Raw genomic sequence first — 17,055 nt, 5'->3', positions numbered from 1 at the left:
CATTTTAAGAGTTCCCAAAGGCGTAGCGTTTAAACAATTAAGGCACAACTCAGATAATTTGCTCAATGGATTTCATTCAAATATGGACTACATTACATTGATGATTTTGCAATCATCTCTCAAACAAGTGAACCAAAAAACATTGAATTTGTTGAAAACTAAAAAGGCGCTGAACATTAGGAAAAAATATAATATTGGCAATAGTTATTCTTTTATATGCTGACAATAACTAAAAGAGCATAAGCCAACTTCATGACATTAGATCATGTTAGGACTGATCTTCAGTGACCATTGGCAAGTCCATTCTCAACACATTTTTGGGCATAAAATCTTCTGTACTTCGAATCGACTTCTGTGAGGTAGTAGGTACCCGGTGCTAAGAGGCTGCAATCCTTGGTTGTCACAAAGTCCTTACCACCATATCTGTGCTCCATTATATGCATCGTTTCGATGAATTTTTCAGGAGTGAACTGCACAAAAGATAGGTTGTCAAAGATAGTTATGGAACTCTAACCATTACAGAGTTGGTAACGAGTTCAAAGTCCACGAGTAAATTACAAAACAAAATCTTAACATACCTCATGTCTCGACTTCAATTTCTCATCAACGTTCATAACAGCTGCGATGTTTGACAAGCTAAAAGGTTGTTGACCTTCGTTAAGCCTTAATGAGAACATTGTTGCAGTCAATCCACTTCCGTAAGAGAACAAGATTACTCGCTGTCCAGCCTGAGTTTGCCAAAATCATTTGAAAATTAGATGAAACGCGATAGATGTTAACAAGAAACCGGACCAAAAGGGAAAGAAGTAACTTGTATTTACCAATGAGCTGTGCTTATTGTGAAGGAGGGAGGCAAAAGCAGCATAGAGAGACGCGGTGTACATGTTGCCAACTTGTTTTGGTATTAACGTGGCCGGTTTCACCTTCTCATCGTAAAATGGTTTTGCCACTTGCCAGGATACCTGTATATGCAAAATTTATAACTCATTAGTTAGTTCCAATCTCAACTTATATAAATCTGAAAATGACAAAAAAACTATTTTTTGGAGAACAAAGAATATGAAAGGTTTTGTACTGACCTTCTCAAGATCACGGCTTTGATAACTTTCATCACCAGTTAAGGATGAAAATGGTGCAAGTTTTTCTTTGGTGGACTCATCAATGGAACTGCAAATGCAAAACCAAACAAGATCAGTCAACTGAATCCCGGTCACAAAATAAAAAATGATTCCTTTAATACGGATTATTTGCAACCCACCTAGCATTTCTTGTAAAGTCGTTGAACATCAATCGAGCAGTGCTCTTCTGTACTAGCTGCAGGATTCAATAAAACGTTCAGGTAATCCTTACCATCGCTTTATTATAGGAAAAAAATATCAAAATTCTGTATTGGATCCATAAAGTACCTTGTTGTATGGTGAATGGAAAACAAAATAGGCTGCATCGTCAATTGAAAACTGCTTGCCTTCCAATTTTTCATATCTAAAAATGTGAATGAGATGTTATTAAAGAAGATAATAAAGAGATTTTCGGAATATGAAAATGTGCTCAACCAGCGGCTTACTTGTCGCATAAGCTCTTGTAGCAGGAATCAAGTGCCATAAGATAACAAGTTTGTGAAAGCTTTCCATCAACCACCTGCAACAAACAATTACCATAAATTCATGTACAAACAACAATATCCTATATTTCTTCTAAATTGTGTCCAGGAAACAACAAATCGGAGCATTCTTGTGAAAATGAATAATTAACGAGACTTGCAGGGGATTAAGATAATTACTGGATATTCACTGTCGAGGATGGGCTTGTAAAAATCATAGACATGGGCCATATGGCTAGCTCTAATCTTGCTTTCGAATACAATAGGAGCATCTGGTCCTACTAGCATAGCAATTGCTGCAGCTCCTCCAGTTGGCCGAGCAGCTCCCTCAGCATAGACCTGTCAAAAGAAGCTTCCGAATAAGTGCATGTTAATCAAGAAAAGGCTCAAGTTCGTTGCAAATTATGCAACAAATGAGCAATGCATACGCAATATTGTAATGATCATACCGCACTGTCAGTGCATACAACAAGTCCATAGCGCCCATCCCATGAAGAGCTCTCGACCCAATTCACGCAGTTGAACAATGCAGCAGTTCCGCCATAACATGCATTAGTTGAGTCGACTCCTTCAATGTCAGTATTTCCACATTTCTGTTTGTTTCACACGGTACAGAAGCAGGGTAAGTTTTTGTTGAACAATATTTCTGTTTGTCATAATGTAAAGCTTTGCTGGTGAAGTGGAAGGTCAACAGAAACAAAAAAACAAAAAAGGTGCAACCAAACAATCAATTATTAAGGATGATGTACAACAAACAATGAACTCATATATTCTGCTTCATGAGCTAGTCTGCATTGAGCAGAGGTGGATGCGACCTTTGCTATATATACGTGAAGAACCAATAAATTTCAAATATTTGCTAGAACTGTGAGCCAGTACCTCAAATATTTGCATGAGGAATGTTTTGATGGATTTGCTCTTATCAATCACAGTCTCACTTCCAACCTCGAGACGACCAATTTGCTTAGGATCAATCTCATACTTCTCCAGAAGGGAAGTAACTGCTGTCAAACTGAATATGAACATTTTAATTAGAAACAGTATATTGACCAAAATTACACAAGCTAAATTATTTTACTCTAGAAATCAAATTAATCAGCTAGCAGAAGAAATTACAAACACTTTCAAACTACTCCCTTCATTTCAATTTATAGGTGCACAGTTTGACGCGGCATATAGTTTAAGAAAAAAATAAAAACTTTTGAAACTCGTGCTCTTAAATATATTATAACATTTATGTGGTTGTAACATTGTTGAAACTTGTGGTTTTAATCATGCAATAATATTTGTGTGGCTGTAAAAGTTTGTCAGTTGTCACTAAAAGGTAAAATGAAAAGTTTTCTTTTTGGAATGGCGAGAGTAATGGATGTATACCTCATAGATATAACATCTTCAACCTCAGTGCAAAAGCCCATACAATCTTGTCCAAGACCGATTGTGTATTTTCCTTTGCTTGCTCCATCATGAGCCTCCAATGCTTCCTATATAACAATTACAATATAATTTAAATTCTTTAAGTGATCAGAATATTGCCTTAAATTAGCAGATGAAGGGGAGTCTTGACGCAATAAGAAAGTTTCTGCCGCGTGACCAAAAAGTTAAAGAGTTCAAGCCACATTGTGTACTTAAAGACCCAATATGGTCCGATCCTTCCCCAAACCCCACGAGAGCTTAGTGCACCAGACTGCATTTTCTTTCCGGGGAAAATTTGGATGTGAAGAAAGAATGAAAAAGAAAAATAAAAAGAAAGAAAATGTAATAGGATAAGAAAGAGAAAACGGTTTAAAAATTACGAAATAGACACATGGCAGTGCGTGATTTTATGCCAAGAATTTGATTATACAGTTTTATGGTGGTATTTATTCTAGTTTTTTTTTTTTTTTTGGGGGGGGGGGAGGGGAGGGGTTTTTTTTTTTTAAAAAACTTGTATTAGCAGATCCAAATTACTGCAAATCAGATAAAATAATTGAATATTACATGACCCTTAAAAAGCACATAGGTTTTAACGGACTAAAGTTAAAGGCTGCAATATGGGATTCCAAAAGTAAAATAAAATAAACTGAAAACGTTGATTTCAAAAAATAATCTCAGAACAGAGCACGTGAATATGCTATACAGTCACGAATTAAATGTACAAAATATCCATGACATGTTGGTATAAACTACATATCACATTTTTTAATAATTAAGTATTATTTTTAAAATATGTGAAAAATTATTTATCTAGTCCTCAAATAGTAATATTGTCCTATAAAATGATACAGATAGAATATTAAAAATATTTTAAAGCTATGTTAATTATTCAGTAATCAAAGTAATTACTACACATATCTATGATCAAGTTTTTCTACTTATTCATTTGCCGAAGTATGAATTTAAATTATATAGACTGATAATGCAAAGATTTTTCCTTACTCCATCCGTTTTAATTTAAATGGCTTACGCTTATGAGAGCCAAATTGTACGAGTTTTGACCAATATTTTAAATATATTTTTTTTGATCATATTGACCTGAAAAAAGTTGCAACTTATACTACTTTTCATATAGTTTTTAAATATTTTAATTTAAATTTTAAAATAATGAGTTAAATTAATCCAATTTAGCTTCAAAATTTAGTCAAATCAACTCTCCATAAGCCAATTATATCGCCTAAATTGAAACACATAGAGTATTATTTTTACTGAATTACTATAGAGATTTTAACTGTAATTACTTCTAACTGTAAGTGAGCTAATTATGTAAATATTTTTTAGTATATTGTTTATGTAAATATAGTCATTAGTCAAAGTAATATGTTCTTTTCTTTTGAAGATTTAACTCAAATACCCATCTACTTAATCTCTTAAATTAAAAATAGCAGTTAGATATATAATATATGCATTATTTATATTTAATATATGTATAACCATATATAATCTATATATATCGGCTATAAAATATAAATATTGAATCTAGCCGGCTATTTAGGTAATAATCCCTTACCTGTGGGAGGCAAGTAGGAGGGAAGTAAATTTCGACGGCGAGAATTCCGACATTCTTCGGTTGAGCTGCCATTTCTGATATTTCTTCTCTGTATTACTAAACGGAGAACGGAACAGATCGAAAAACACACAGTAACGGTGCGCGCACACACACTGTTTCTCTCTCTAAATTTCTTCGAACTGGAAAATATTTTGCAGAAGAGAGAGAAAGGGAAGAGGAAATAGTGGAAGCTTATAAAGAGAGAGGAGCGAATGATTTGTGTGGAGATTTTCACATGTTTAAGTTACATATTTATACTATCAAAGGTGAGAAATTTCCACTTTGATATTCCGCAGACTTATGGAGAAAATAAAAAAGAAAAAAAAAATATTCCGCAGACTTATTCCGCAATTGACTGGACACAGAGTTTAAGAAATAAATGAGTTTAAATTTTTTGATTGGATACGGATTTAGAATTTGCATTCCGTGAATATAGTGGTGTTTGACTGAACATGGAGTTTAAGACTTTTGAAAGTTATGGTTTAGTACAAATCTTATACAGTCAAATCTTTCTATAACAACCTCGTTTGTTCCGGATATTTTTGGCTGTTATAGCGAATTGTTATTATAGAGAACATATATTATAACAAAATATAATATTTGGTTCCGAAAAAATATAGCTTTTATAGTAAAGTGTTGTTATATAAGGATGATGTTATAGAGATATCCGATTGTATATTGTGTGGCTATAAATCATCTTATTAGAGCAAAGTAGGTTAAAATTAAATTATTACTAAATATAAAAAAAAAGTCATTATTCCGGGGAACTTTGACTAAAAAAGAAGGAGTGTCATATAAATTAGGAGGGGAAGAGTACTCTATCTTTTATTTTGTATAACTGTATTTAATTGAGCATAAAATTTAAGTTATAACCCAAAACAAATTACATTTGTAATTATATGGTTACAAATCATCTCGTTAATGATTACAAATATTTGTATAGTTACAAATCATCTCGTTAATGGTAAATGAGAATTTGAAGTTATATAAAGTGGCCTTTAATCGGTACTTTGAAATACATATTTTCATGAGACCGGTTTTTGACTAGACACAAAATTTAAAACATGGAACTTTTAATGCATGAGCTAAATATTTAACATGTTTAAAAAATTCCTAAAATCGTGTGCTCTTAAACATGTTATGACAATTTAATAATTAATATGTGAGCGTTAATTAATTTGTCGCCAAATTCACATATTACATTAAATTTAGAAATGGTTTAAACTTAAACTTAAAAGAAATAAAAAAGAGAATTTTTAGTTTCAAAAGGTACATGGAAAATTACCAGATCTATATCTGTTTTTTTGTCACTAGGGACAAATCCACTTTCAAGATATATATTTAAAAATAGAAATAAAACTAAAAGACCCCACACCTGTTGTACAACTAAACAGCCAACCTTGACTCCAATTTCCCTTTTATTTTTTGCCAGTGTGTTCTTTATTGTCCGGGGCCATAGCTAGATAATAATAATAATAAATAAATAAATAAATAAATAACTATTTTTTGTCTCGTAGTTGAGGGGAGTCTTGACGTAACTGATAAAGTTATTACCATATGATTTGAAAGTTACGGGTTCGAGTCGTGAAAACAACCTCTTACAAAAATATAGTGTAAGATTGTGTACAATAGACCCTTGTGGTTCGGCTCTTTCCCGGATCACGTGCATAGTGGGAGTCCGAAGCTTAGTGCACCAAGCTACCCTTTTAGTCGATGTTTGATATTTGTATTGAGATTCGATTAAATTTAAATTTGCATCGAGAAGATTTATATTTGAGGGGTAAAACACTTTTTTAATAAAGACGACTTCATATTTAGAGCTCGAATCCGAGGCCTTTAATTAAGGATGAGGAAGTACATATTATTTCATCAAAACTCGTATTGATACAACAACAAAATATACTCAGTGTGATCCCACAAGTACGATCTGGGAATTTGTTATAAACTGTATTCGAAAATATATTCAAAAAATAAAAAATGCTATAAAATCATAAATGTAGAAGAACAGAATTATTACGAGCCCACTAAATTCACAGTGTTTTCTTAAGAAACTTAATCCCCTCCTAGTACCCGAGGTTTATGATTATTTTCTCCCAAGATAGAACGGATTACCCCTCACTGGTGTAGCGGTACTTCAAACCCCAGTGAACGAACGCAAAGAACAGTAGTAAATCACACTTACTGTTTTTTTTTTCTGTTAAAACAATGCAGAAAAAAGAAGGAGAAATCAAAATTTTCGGAAGGAAAATCTGAGGGAGAGTTCATGTATTTATATCAAAAAACGTTGTGTCATACCGAAGAGTTACAACTCTTTATGTAAGTGTTTTATAAAACGGCCATTTCTGCAAACCTCCAAATTCAAATTATAACAGGAAAATTAAAACTGAGAAAAATTAAATTATCGTTACAGTAACGATCTAATTTGGATTAATTAATATTGCGTTAATATTAACAAATAAATTTGGTCCACAAAATTAATCAATCAAATCATTTGACCAAAGTCGAGCAACGATGACGACACGAGATTTGCCTTCTTCTTAACTCTTTAGGAGCTAGAAGAAGAGCAATTATATATATACCCGCCAAATGTCTTTTCTTCCTCCAATATGGGACAATGTCCCTTTGTCAAGAAGAGAAAATCAAAATTTCATTTTCCCCTCCATTTTTCATTCACTCTCTTTTAATCTAATATTTTCTATAAACTCTCGGCTCAATAAAAGCAGTGTTGATAATAATAAGAAAACTTTTCTTATTAATGTAATTCTAAGTTGGCAAGATTAGATCTAGTTTTTAGTTTAAGTTTTGGGACTAAATAAGTTGCGACTTCCTCCTCCCCACTTATAAATATATCGAATATAAAATTAAAGTATGAAATAAGCCTAATTAAATGGGTCAAAGTCGAAAACCTTCAATTCGAATTTTTATCTTTTTACCAAGTTAATTTTTTATTGGTTAAATGGGAATTTACAAATTCTGTTTTTTAATTGAATATTTTAACGAAATTTAATATGGTGCTGACAGCCAAACTTGACCCATTGAGCAACTTCATACAGTTAGTCAAAAAAGGAAGTGTTACGACTTACGACCACTTGTTATTCTGATTATTATATCGATAAATTTAATTTTTATTTCAACAATTTAATAGAGTTGTTGAATTTTAATATTTGACAGCAGGTATTTTACCTATAATTAGTGAATAAATGATCTACTATACATATTTTCTACACTTTCAATGGGTAGAATTTAAATTCCTTATTTCAAAACAACTAAAAAAGACTGCATTTATCCAGGATTTAAAGTTAATGGGTTCCTACAACAATCTCAACTTAATATACAATATATATATATATATATATATATATATATATATATATATATATATATATATATATATATATATAGTTTATGGGTTCACAATGTGATATTTATAGATATTTAATGAATTTCTTAATACATATACAAAGTATAAACAAAAACTACTAGGTTCCGATGAACCCGTTCTTTGTGCTCTGGATCTGCCCCTGACCATGGGTTTTCTGAATTTAAATGGCTTACAACGGATGTTTATATACATACATAAATATATGTATGTATATAAATATTTTCTTTTGATATATATATATATATATATATATAGGATTTAGTTGAGTCAATAGAGTACTACTCCAAACAGGAGTAAGTAGCCACCACACATACATTGAGTTCAGCAACCGAAATTGAAGATTTGCCCAAATGATGTTACCTTTTTTTTAAATAGATTTTTTTTCAACATAGCCCATGTATATATTCCCTCAGGTAAATATTTATTTATATCGGGTGTTTATCCTTAATTAAATAATTAATCTTAAGAATTAGCTAATCAAAGTAATATATATATATATATATATATATATATAACTTAACCATAGTTAAGTGTTAAAAAGTATTTATACAAGATATATATCGGTCATTTATTGATTTAATATAAACATCATATATATATATATATATATATTTCAAAACAATTTAATAGCTTAAGTAAGCTTTTATCTATTTTTATTTATTGTTTATTATGTAAGGCCTAGGCAATAATTGGAATCTACAGTGATTGAGTAGTGGTATAACATCATATAATATTAGAATGGAATGAGGCCATGAATCATAGAAAGTTTGGTTCCATTTGACTCTATTTTATTTAGGTGGAAGTTAAGTTCAACTTTCATCACTAAGAGAAAAAAAAAGCAGCTCGAGACACAAAGTATTTTGCGTTCACGTAGGATTCAGAGAAAGGTGTTGCACTCCAAAGGGGTGTGATGTAAGCAACTTACCCTGATGCAGAGCATCAGTAGCTGATTTCACGGCTCAAACCTGTAACTTATAGGTTAAACGAAAAGAACCTTATCGTTGCTCCTAGGCTCCTCTATCAACTTTTACCACTAGTAATCAAGAAAATGTTTGTTTAGGTGGAAGTTAAGTTCAACTTTTACCATTAGCAAAAGAAAAAGACAACCAGGTTAATAAAGTATCTTGCGTTCACGCAGGGTTCGGAGAAAGAAGGCACCTCAAGGGGTGTGATATAGGCAGCTTACTCTGATGCAAGCATCCGTAGTTGATTCCGCGGCTCAAACTCGTAACCTAGAGATTACACCGAAAGAACCTAACTGTTGCTTCTAGACTCCTCTTCAAACTTTACCGCTAGTAATCAAGAAAATGTTTGTACAAGCTTCATCAAGAAAATCAATAATATATAGTAATAATATTTTTACGATGGAATTACTTGTATTTTTTCTTCCCGTTCTTGTAGAACTGGATGCTTTTTTTTTTTCCTTTTTTTTTTTTGTTCAGATCATAATAATTAATTAACTATCTCAGAAATCAAAGGAAAATGTATTTAAAACAAAATAAAAATTTGTGTTGAGAGTGGGATTTGAACCCACGCCCTTTCGGACCAGAACCTTAATCTGGCGCCTTAGACCAACTCGGCCATCTCAACAGCTGTCAAGTATTTCTCATATTTTGTATATATCTTCTGCATTTTAAAAGGATCAAGACCTATTATAAGCTTGGATTTTCAAACAATATGATAAATATTGGGGCACATTCAGAGGAGCACTGATGCACCGGTGAGGAGGTGTGAGCGACTGACTGTAGTGGTCATGCGGAGAGGTAGAGGACGACCTAAGAAGTATTGGGGAGAGGTGATCAGACATGACATGGCGCGACTTAGGATTACTGAGGACATGACCATTGACAGGGAATTATGGAGGTCGAACATTAAGGTTGTAGGTTAGGAGAGAGTTATGAATATTTCTACAGCACAATAGAGTGAGACTAGCCAGTTAGGAGTTAGACTGAGAATGTCATTGGTCGTCTATTGATGCAAGGCTTTACCTGCTAGTTTTACTATACCAGTCATCTATTTCGTATTTCGTATTCTGTATTTCATATCTCTTATTATGCTGTTATTTTATTATGCATTTTTATGGTACTAATATATCGACTCCTGTTGTTTTGTTGAGCCGAGGGTCTCCTGGAAACAGCCTCTCTACCCTTCGGGGTAGGGGTAAGGTCTGCGTACATATTACCCTCCCAGACCCCACTTGTGGGATTATACTGGGTTGTTGTTGTTGTTGTTGTTGTTGTATGATAAACGTATAGAAGAAATTTTCAGGTGGGGTGATTTTTATTTTATTTTATATATATATAGTTTACGTGATAGTATGAAAATAGACGTACTCAATATCTTCAATTCGAATTATATATTTGTAACATAACTGAATCATTCTGGAGAAAAATTGATTACTCAAATTTTATCTTTTTCTTCATAATATATGCTACCTTCCAGAATACTTTCAAGCCCAAAGCAGTGATTGTGTAGCTTTAAAAAATATCAAATAATTATTGGAAAGTGTAAGAAATTACAAAATGTCATTACTCTTATCAAGAACACAACTTCTGGAAAAAAGAAAAACCTAATTCCCAAAAAAATAAGTCGCTAGTTGTTTCAGCGACCTACTGGAATTTCAATTTTTTTTAAGATGAATTCTTCTCTATGTATTTCTTCCTTTATCTTCTCTTCACCTTCTTTGTCTTGCTTATTGTTTATTTCAACAAATCCTAACATCAAGTGTTTTTATTTAAAAGTTTCAAAGTTTATTCACCAAGTTATACAATTTCTCCGGTTTACCCTCAAAATTGGATAACAATTAAATTTATACGCGATTTTAAGGATACATGATCTAATTTAATACAAATTGAGAAATCAGATTAATATTGAAATTAATGATAGAAAAGTAAATGCAAACCACATATGTTGGACAATCTTGGCCTTGAAGGTTGGTCACCCTCGAGTCAAAAGTGCCTTAATCGATACCGGAACAGAATGATAAGATAATAAGAACTAATAACAACATTATATTGCTTTTGGATGCGAGTTACAATGTGTATTACAAAGAATTAGACCCCTTTATATAATAGGGGAGTCTTACTTTAGATACAATTCTATAAAAGGTAAGAAATCTCACGATTTGCTAATTAACCGGTCCCTCATTGATACTTGTCGAGATTCCCGTCGTGATATCCGACCGGTTGCGGATATTTTGGCCTTCTGTTATTGGGTCCGATAATGTTTTCTCGAGCTTATTTAGAGTCGGGGTCGGTTTTGGAGTCACGGGCTCGAAGATCTTGAAGACGTATGTTCTGACTTCGTACTTTGGTTTGATGGAATCCGGGTCGATCTTCAATCCATCATGTTTCAGTCCCGATCCGTCATGCAATAGATGAGACCGTTTTCGGCCGCATACAGATAGTCCTCTAATTTTTTAGAGAGTAAATGAAGAGAAACGATATGAGCCCTCGATCCTTGTCTCGATACTTCGCGCTAGAAACGACAACACTGACGAAACGTCTCGTCAATCACGTCTTGATAACATTAAATGTTCGCCAGTTGTTGGTCGGCCATTACATGTTTTGAACCATTATTTGCAACTATAATTACCTCCTCATCATTTCATTCAAACTTTACTTTCAAAAACCTCTGCCCTCGTACATTAGAAATCTCTATATTCCCAAACATCAATTTTCTGATTACCCTGAAATAATTTTATAGAACTTCTATTCTTTATCTCAAATTATCAAGCATATCCTTTTAACTCCCTCTTCTCTCTTAACGTTCCAAAAAGAATGGCGAAGACCTCAAAGTCCGTTCCCCAAAAAGAAGCTCCATCTGCCTCGCGACCGGTTGAAGAGGAAAATGTTCCATCTGCTGCTACGGAGGAAAAGACACCAGAGCCCTCCTTGAAGATGTACATTCCAGCGGGGTGCCCGACCAATGCTGATTTCAAGGTTGAGAAAACCTCTTCCGTACCGGTTCGGTGCGAGCCGATCTCGAGATATATATGCTCGATCACCGACAGTCTCCTCACCATGGTCAAGAAAAATTGCAATTGGGTCGGTAGCACATAGTGGTGCCTACATCCGAGGAATCGATACTACTTACGTGGAAGTTTTTTTAAGTATTTACACTTATCCCTTCACATTGGGCCCTTTGGACCCGGTCATCATCCCTTTCTGTAAGAGCATAGATGAGGATCGAGACCGAGGCTGGTTGGGCCGATTCATTCGAGTGAAAACCTCGAATTTAATCCTAGCCGAGGACATGCCATTTCCCGAGAAATGGAACATTAAACGTAAGTATAAACTTGCCTTTAAGATTTCATTTATTGCTTTTTATTTTCCTCCCTTCTTATCGATGTTTCATGGTGCAACTGTTGCTCGGATGCCGGATGCAGTTCCTCGACTCAAGAAGTGGGTCGAGGGCATCGTATCATAAAAACCCTATTTCGAGCGTGCATGGCCCGAACTTTCAAAGGGCCGGTGGGAGTCACATTCCTACGATGAGATTCCTCATTTGAATGAATGATACTTAACTCTTTTGCCATGTTCATTCTCACTTTTCCTTGCTTTGCAGGCCTAACAAAGATGTTGAAATGAGGCCCCCATCCGGAAATGAAGATATCCTCCCACAATCACCTACTTTGAGGTAGGATAAAGAGAAGAAAAGAAAAGGGGCTCTGAGTTCCCCGAACTCGGAGAAGAAAAAACAAAAATGAGGCTAGAACGCAACCCAAGGAAAGCACTGGCGCTCTCCCTCGGACTCAGTCCACCGACTTAGGGTTGAGTCCAAATAAAAAGAAGAGAATTCCGAGTTAGTGGCCCATGTGCGAGGCAACATAGCATTTCCTCAAGCCGGGGAGGCTACTGAGGGGGTAGTGGCCAAGGCCTCCGAACCACAGAGGGGCGAGGTCGTTTTGCCCCAAGTTAGGGAGGTCGACAAGGAGACCATGGCCAATATTCCTCGAGCAGAGGAAAGTGACTCGAAGGATGAACTTGGGGTGATAGATCTCTCCGGATCACCTTTATTTACTGACTTCATGATCAACGAGGCCCATATGCTGAAAGGGTGCTCACACGAGGGGCCTCAAGGGGCAGCAAATTCTTTCAATAACTTTTGATGGCTTAGAGTTTACCGCCTTAGAGGACGTCACCGGGTTTGGTGACTTATCGCTATCAAAGAAGGTACCGTCTTCGAGAAACATTGGGTTTTCTTCGAGTCCGAGATTAGTGGACTGGTTCCCGGCTCCGAGTGCAGATCCTGATCGGAAGCGGTCAATCATTATGTCTTTCCCGAAGGATGCCCTTTTTTGAATAACCGATCCACCTCCTCCCTCAACCGTTGACAATCCTCTATTATGTGGCCGTGAGTGCCATGATATTTGCACATCTGGTTTGGATCCCTTTGGGCTAGGTCAGATTGTAGAGGTCGAGGCCATTTGTTATCTTTGATGCGTCCGATAGCCAATACGATGGCAACAACATCAATGTTAAAGTTATATTCTGATAACCTTGGTGCTTCTTTAGGTCCGATAGGCCTGTTAAAAGTATTCTTGCTCATGAGTCTCCGGCTGCTCTAGCCTTGGTCATTTTTCCTTTCATTTTGCATAGAACCCCGTCCGGACCCACTGTTTATTTGATCCTCATTGTACGGCTGATACCGATCCCTATTTGGTCGTGGTTCACGATCGATATCTCTCTTGACTCTGTCGATGGGTCTAATAGGATAAACGGACCCGGAAGGAGCCCCCAGTTGATCATCTTCGACTCTGATATTCGATTGATATCGATTATGCACATCAGCCCAAGTGACAGCCGGATATCCTATTACATTCTGCTTCAACTGCTGTGAAGCCACCGAACTTCGAACATTGAGTCCTTGGGTAAAAGCTTGAACGGCCCAATCATCAGCGACTGGTAACAAATCCATCCGTTCCATTTGAGACAGAGATACAAAATCTCTGAGCATTTCATTATCCTTTTGCCTTACTTTGAAGAGGTCTAATTTCCTGTTTTCGACCTAGATAGCTTCGGTGTGTTCTTTCACAAAAGAGTTTGCAAGCATATCAAATGAGACAATAGAATCAGGGGTAAGTTGTGATACCATATCATAGCTCCCTTTGATAGGGTTTCTCCGAATTTCTTTAGCAAGACAGACTCGATATCATCATCCTCCAAGTCGTTTTTTTGATGGCGCATGTGTATGAAGTGACATGCTCGTTTAGTCAGTCGTTCCGTTGTACTTAGAAATCTCAGGCATGCGGAATTTTTTAAGGATCGGTTTTGGAGCCGCACTCGGAGGAAAAGTTTTTTGTACAAACTTTTTGGAATCCAAGCCATTCAATATCGGCGGCGCTCTCGGGATCTGGTTGACCATAGAATTGTAGGTTTCGACCTTGCTGTCGTCTGCTTCGATTTTCTTCTCCACTGATTCTGTTTATTTTGTCAGCTCTTCGAGCATTTTTATGATCTCGGGGTTGTTACCCGACGCGTACCCACTCGACCTTTCCGCGACCGGTTCCTCCCTGCGAGTGATTTCTCGAGACGGGTCGGGCTCGATCCTGCTCAGTACGCGGCTCTGGTTTTGCAACTGAGCTTTTGCCGCCTGTTGAGCCTGTAACATTTTGAAGATCATCCGTAGATTGACACCGTCTCCTCCATTGTTTTGAGTATTTTGTTCTGTCGACCGGGATCCACCACGGATGCTATTCTCGGGGTCAGTAGGGGGCTTGTGTCGATAGCCACGTGCGAATTAACATCTAGCAGATCCGTAATTAGAATTCCGACGGGATTAACGGGAGGTACCTCGTTACCGAGCGATATGTTATTGTTTTCACCGCGGTGACCAGATGCATTGTCAGCAGGTAGAGGTGCTAATATGAGTTTGACATTTTGAGCTTAGGCCTGAAATCAGAGACACTTCAAAGAACAAGTGTAAAATAGTGTGTGTTATGGAAATTTGTATCAAATAACCACTATTATCCTTAGCCCCACGGTGGGCACCAAACTGTTTACCCTCAAAATCGGATAACAATTGAATTTATACGTGGTTTTAAGGATACATGATCTAACTTGATACAAATTGAGAAATCAGATTAATATTGAAATTAATAATAGAAAAGTAATTGCAAACCACACAAGTTGGACAATATTGGCCTTGAAGGTTGGTCACCCTCGAGTCAAAAGTGTCTTAATCGATGCCGGAACAGAATGATAAGATAATAAGAACTAATAACAACAGTATATTACTTCTGGATGTGTGTTACAATATGTATTACAAAGAATCAGACCCCCTTTTTATAGTAGGGGAGTCCTGCTTTAGATACAATTCTATATGCTAATTAACCGGTCTCTCATTGATACGTGCCGAGATTCCCGCCGTGATATTCAACCGGTTGCAGATATTTCGGCTTTCCGATATTGGGTCCGATAATGTTTCCTCGGAGTCGGGGTACGTACCAGAGTCACGGGCTCGAAGATCTTGAAGACGTATATTCTGACTTCGTACTTTGGTTCGATGAAATCCGGAGTCGATCTTCAATCTATCACGTTTCGGTCCCGATCCGTCATGCAATAGATGAACCCCGTTTTGACCGTATACATCTTCAATTTTCATGATTCCATAAATATTTTTCGTGGTTGTATTAATTACTGACTCATCTAAAATCAGGAATTTCGATCTCTTTTTTGTTTGTCTTCTCTTTTTTTTTTTCAAATTAGGATTAGGAGGTAAAGAAATGAGGTTAGAAACTTTGGATAGTGAATTTACAACAACAACAACAACAACCCAGTATAATCCCACAAGTGGGGTCTGGGGAGGGTAGTATGTACGCAGATCTTACCCCTACCCCGAGGGGCAGAGAGGCTGTTTCCAGGAGACCCTCAGCTCAAGAAAGCACCAAGTGACGATATATTAGTACCATCGATAGACTCCTAATAAAATAACATAAAATACATAACATAACATAAATGAACCTAAAATAGCAAAATAACAGGAATATAAGAGAATATAGTATATACGAGCGAGATGGAAGGTAATCTAATACCCAGCGCATAAAGCCCTGCATCAGTAGCTGACCAGTAGCATCCTAAGCCTAACTCCTAACTGGCTAGGCTCACTCTAGTACGCTGTAGAAATATTCACAACTTCCCCTAACCTTCAACCTTAATGTTCGACCTCCACAATTCCCTGTCTAGGGCCATGTCCTCAGTAATCCTAAGTCGCGCCATGTCCCGCTTGATCACCTCTCCCCAATACTTCTTAGGTCTCCCACTACCTCTTCTCGTACCCACCACCGCCAATCGCTCACACCTCCTCACAGGTGCATCAGTGCTCCTCCTCTGAATGTGTTCGAACCATCTAAGTCGTGCTTCCCGCATCTTGTCCTCTATGGGGGCCAAGCCCACCCTCTCTCGAATATCTTCATTCCTAATCTTATTCATCCTTGTATGTCCGCACATCCACCTCAACATCCTCATCTCTGCTACTTGCATCTTCTGGATGTGTAAGTTCTTAACCGGCCAACACTCGGTACCGTACAACATGGTAGGTCTAACTACTGCTCTATAAAACTTACCTTTTAGTAACGATGGCATTTTCTTGTCACACAGGACTCCCGTCGCTAACTTCCACTTCATTCACCCCACCTCTATACGGTGTGTGACATCCTCGTCGATCTCCCCGATCCCCTGGATAACTGACCCAAGGTACTTGAAACTACCCCTCTTAGGTATGACTTGAGAGTCAAGCCCACTTCTACTCCCGCGTCCGTCGGCTCGTCCTCAAATTTGCACTCGAGGTGGATAGTGAATTTAGTGCAACGAAATATGAAGAAGTTTAAGATATCATAACCATGCACTATTTATTATGGTAGTTCAAGACTTCGAGTTAGCTTCATGACGTACAGTTCATTTATTGTCTAGGCATAGATTAAGTTAAATGTTTGCTATTTGCTATCAATGCGACAGTATGTTAATATAAGTCAACTTAAAAAATTATAAACTCAATGGCATAACCATTCTAATTATTAGCACGTTTTAAATCGATACGTATGTTAGTCAT

At 36.3% G+C, this 17,055-nt stretch overlaps 1 protein-coding gene and 1 non-coding gene across 2 annotated transcripts; both read right to left on the bottom strand.

The window, feature by feature from the left end:
- Positions 1-49: 49 nt before the first annotated feature.
- LOC104225983 (hydroxymethylglutaryl-CoA synthase-like) lies at positions 50-4,849 on the bottom strand. The gene is made up of 12 exons (XM_009777866.1): positions 4,584-4,849; positions 2,975-3,081; positions 2,480-2,612; positions 2,050-2,193; positions 1,781-1,939; positions 1,565-1,638; positions 1,407-1,482; positions 1,259-1,314; positions 1,080-1,167; positions 822-962; positions 579-728; positions 50-470 (listed from the first exon to the last, which is right to left on the bottom strand). Exons 1-12 carry the CDS (start codon positions 4,653-4,655, stop codon positions 282-284), a joined length of 1,389 nt encoding a protein of 462 aa, XP_009776168.1. The 5' UTR covers positions 4,656-4,849; the 3' UTR covers positions 50-281.
- A 4,664-nt stretch (positions 4,850-9,513) lies between these two features.
- TRNAL-AAG (transfer RNA leucine (anticodon AAG)) lies at positions 9,514-9,594 on the bottom strand. The gene has a single exon. It is a non-coding gene; the product is annotated as a tRNA-Leu (tRNA).
- Between the last annotated feature and the right edge of the window lie 7,461 nt (positions 9,595-17,055).

This window comes from Nicotiana sylvestris, chromosome 12 (genome assembly GCF_000393655.2).
Source record: "Nicotiana sylvestris chromosome 12, ASM39365v2, whole genome shotgun sequence".
Lineage (NCBI taxonomy): Eukaryota > Viridiplantae > Streptophyta > Magnoliopsida > Solanales > Solanaceae > Nicotiana > Nicotiana sylvestris.
This window is presented reverse-complemented; position numbering and strand designations above follow the sequence as displayed.

What these genes read in the sequence shown, in the direction of transcription:
- LOC104225983 (XM_009777866.1), bottom strand. Translation starts at nt 4,655, where the DNA reads ATGGCAGCTCAACCGAAGAATGTCGGAATTCTCGCCGTCGAAATTTAC. An exon ending in TCCTCGACAGTGAATATCCA is followed by an intron (nt 1,639 to 1,780) that starts GTAATTATCTTA and finishes TGTTTGTTGCAG; the next exon opens with GTGGTTGATGGAAAGCTTTC. An exon ending in ACAATAAGCACAGCTCATTG is followed by an intron (nt 729 to 821) that starts GTAAATACAAGT and finishes TGGCAAACTCAG; the next exon opens with GCTGGACAGCGAGTAATCTT.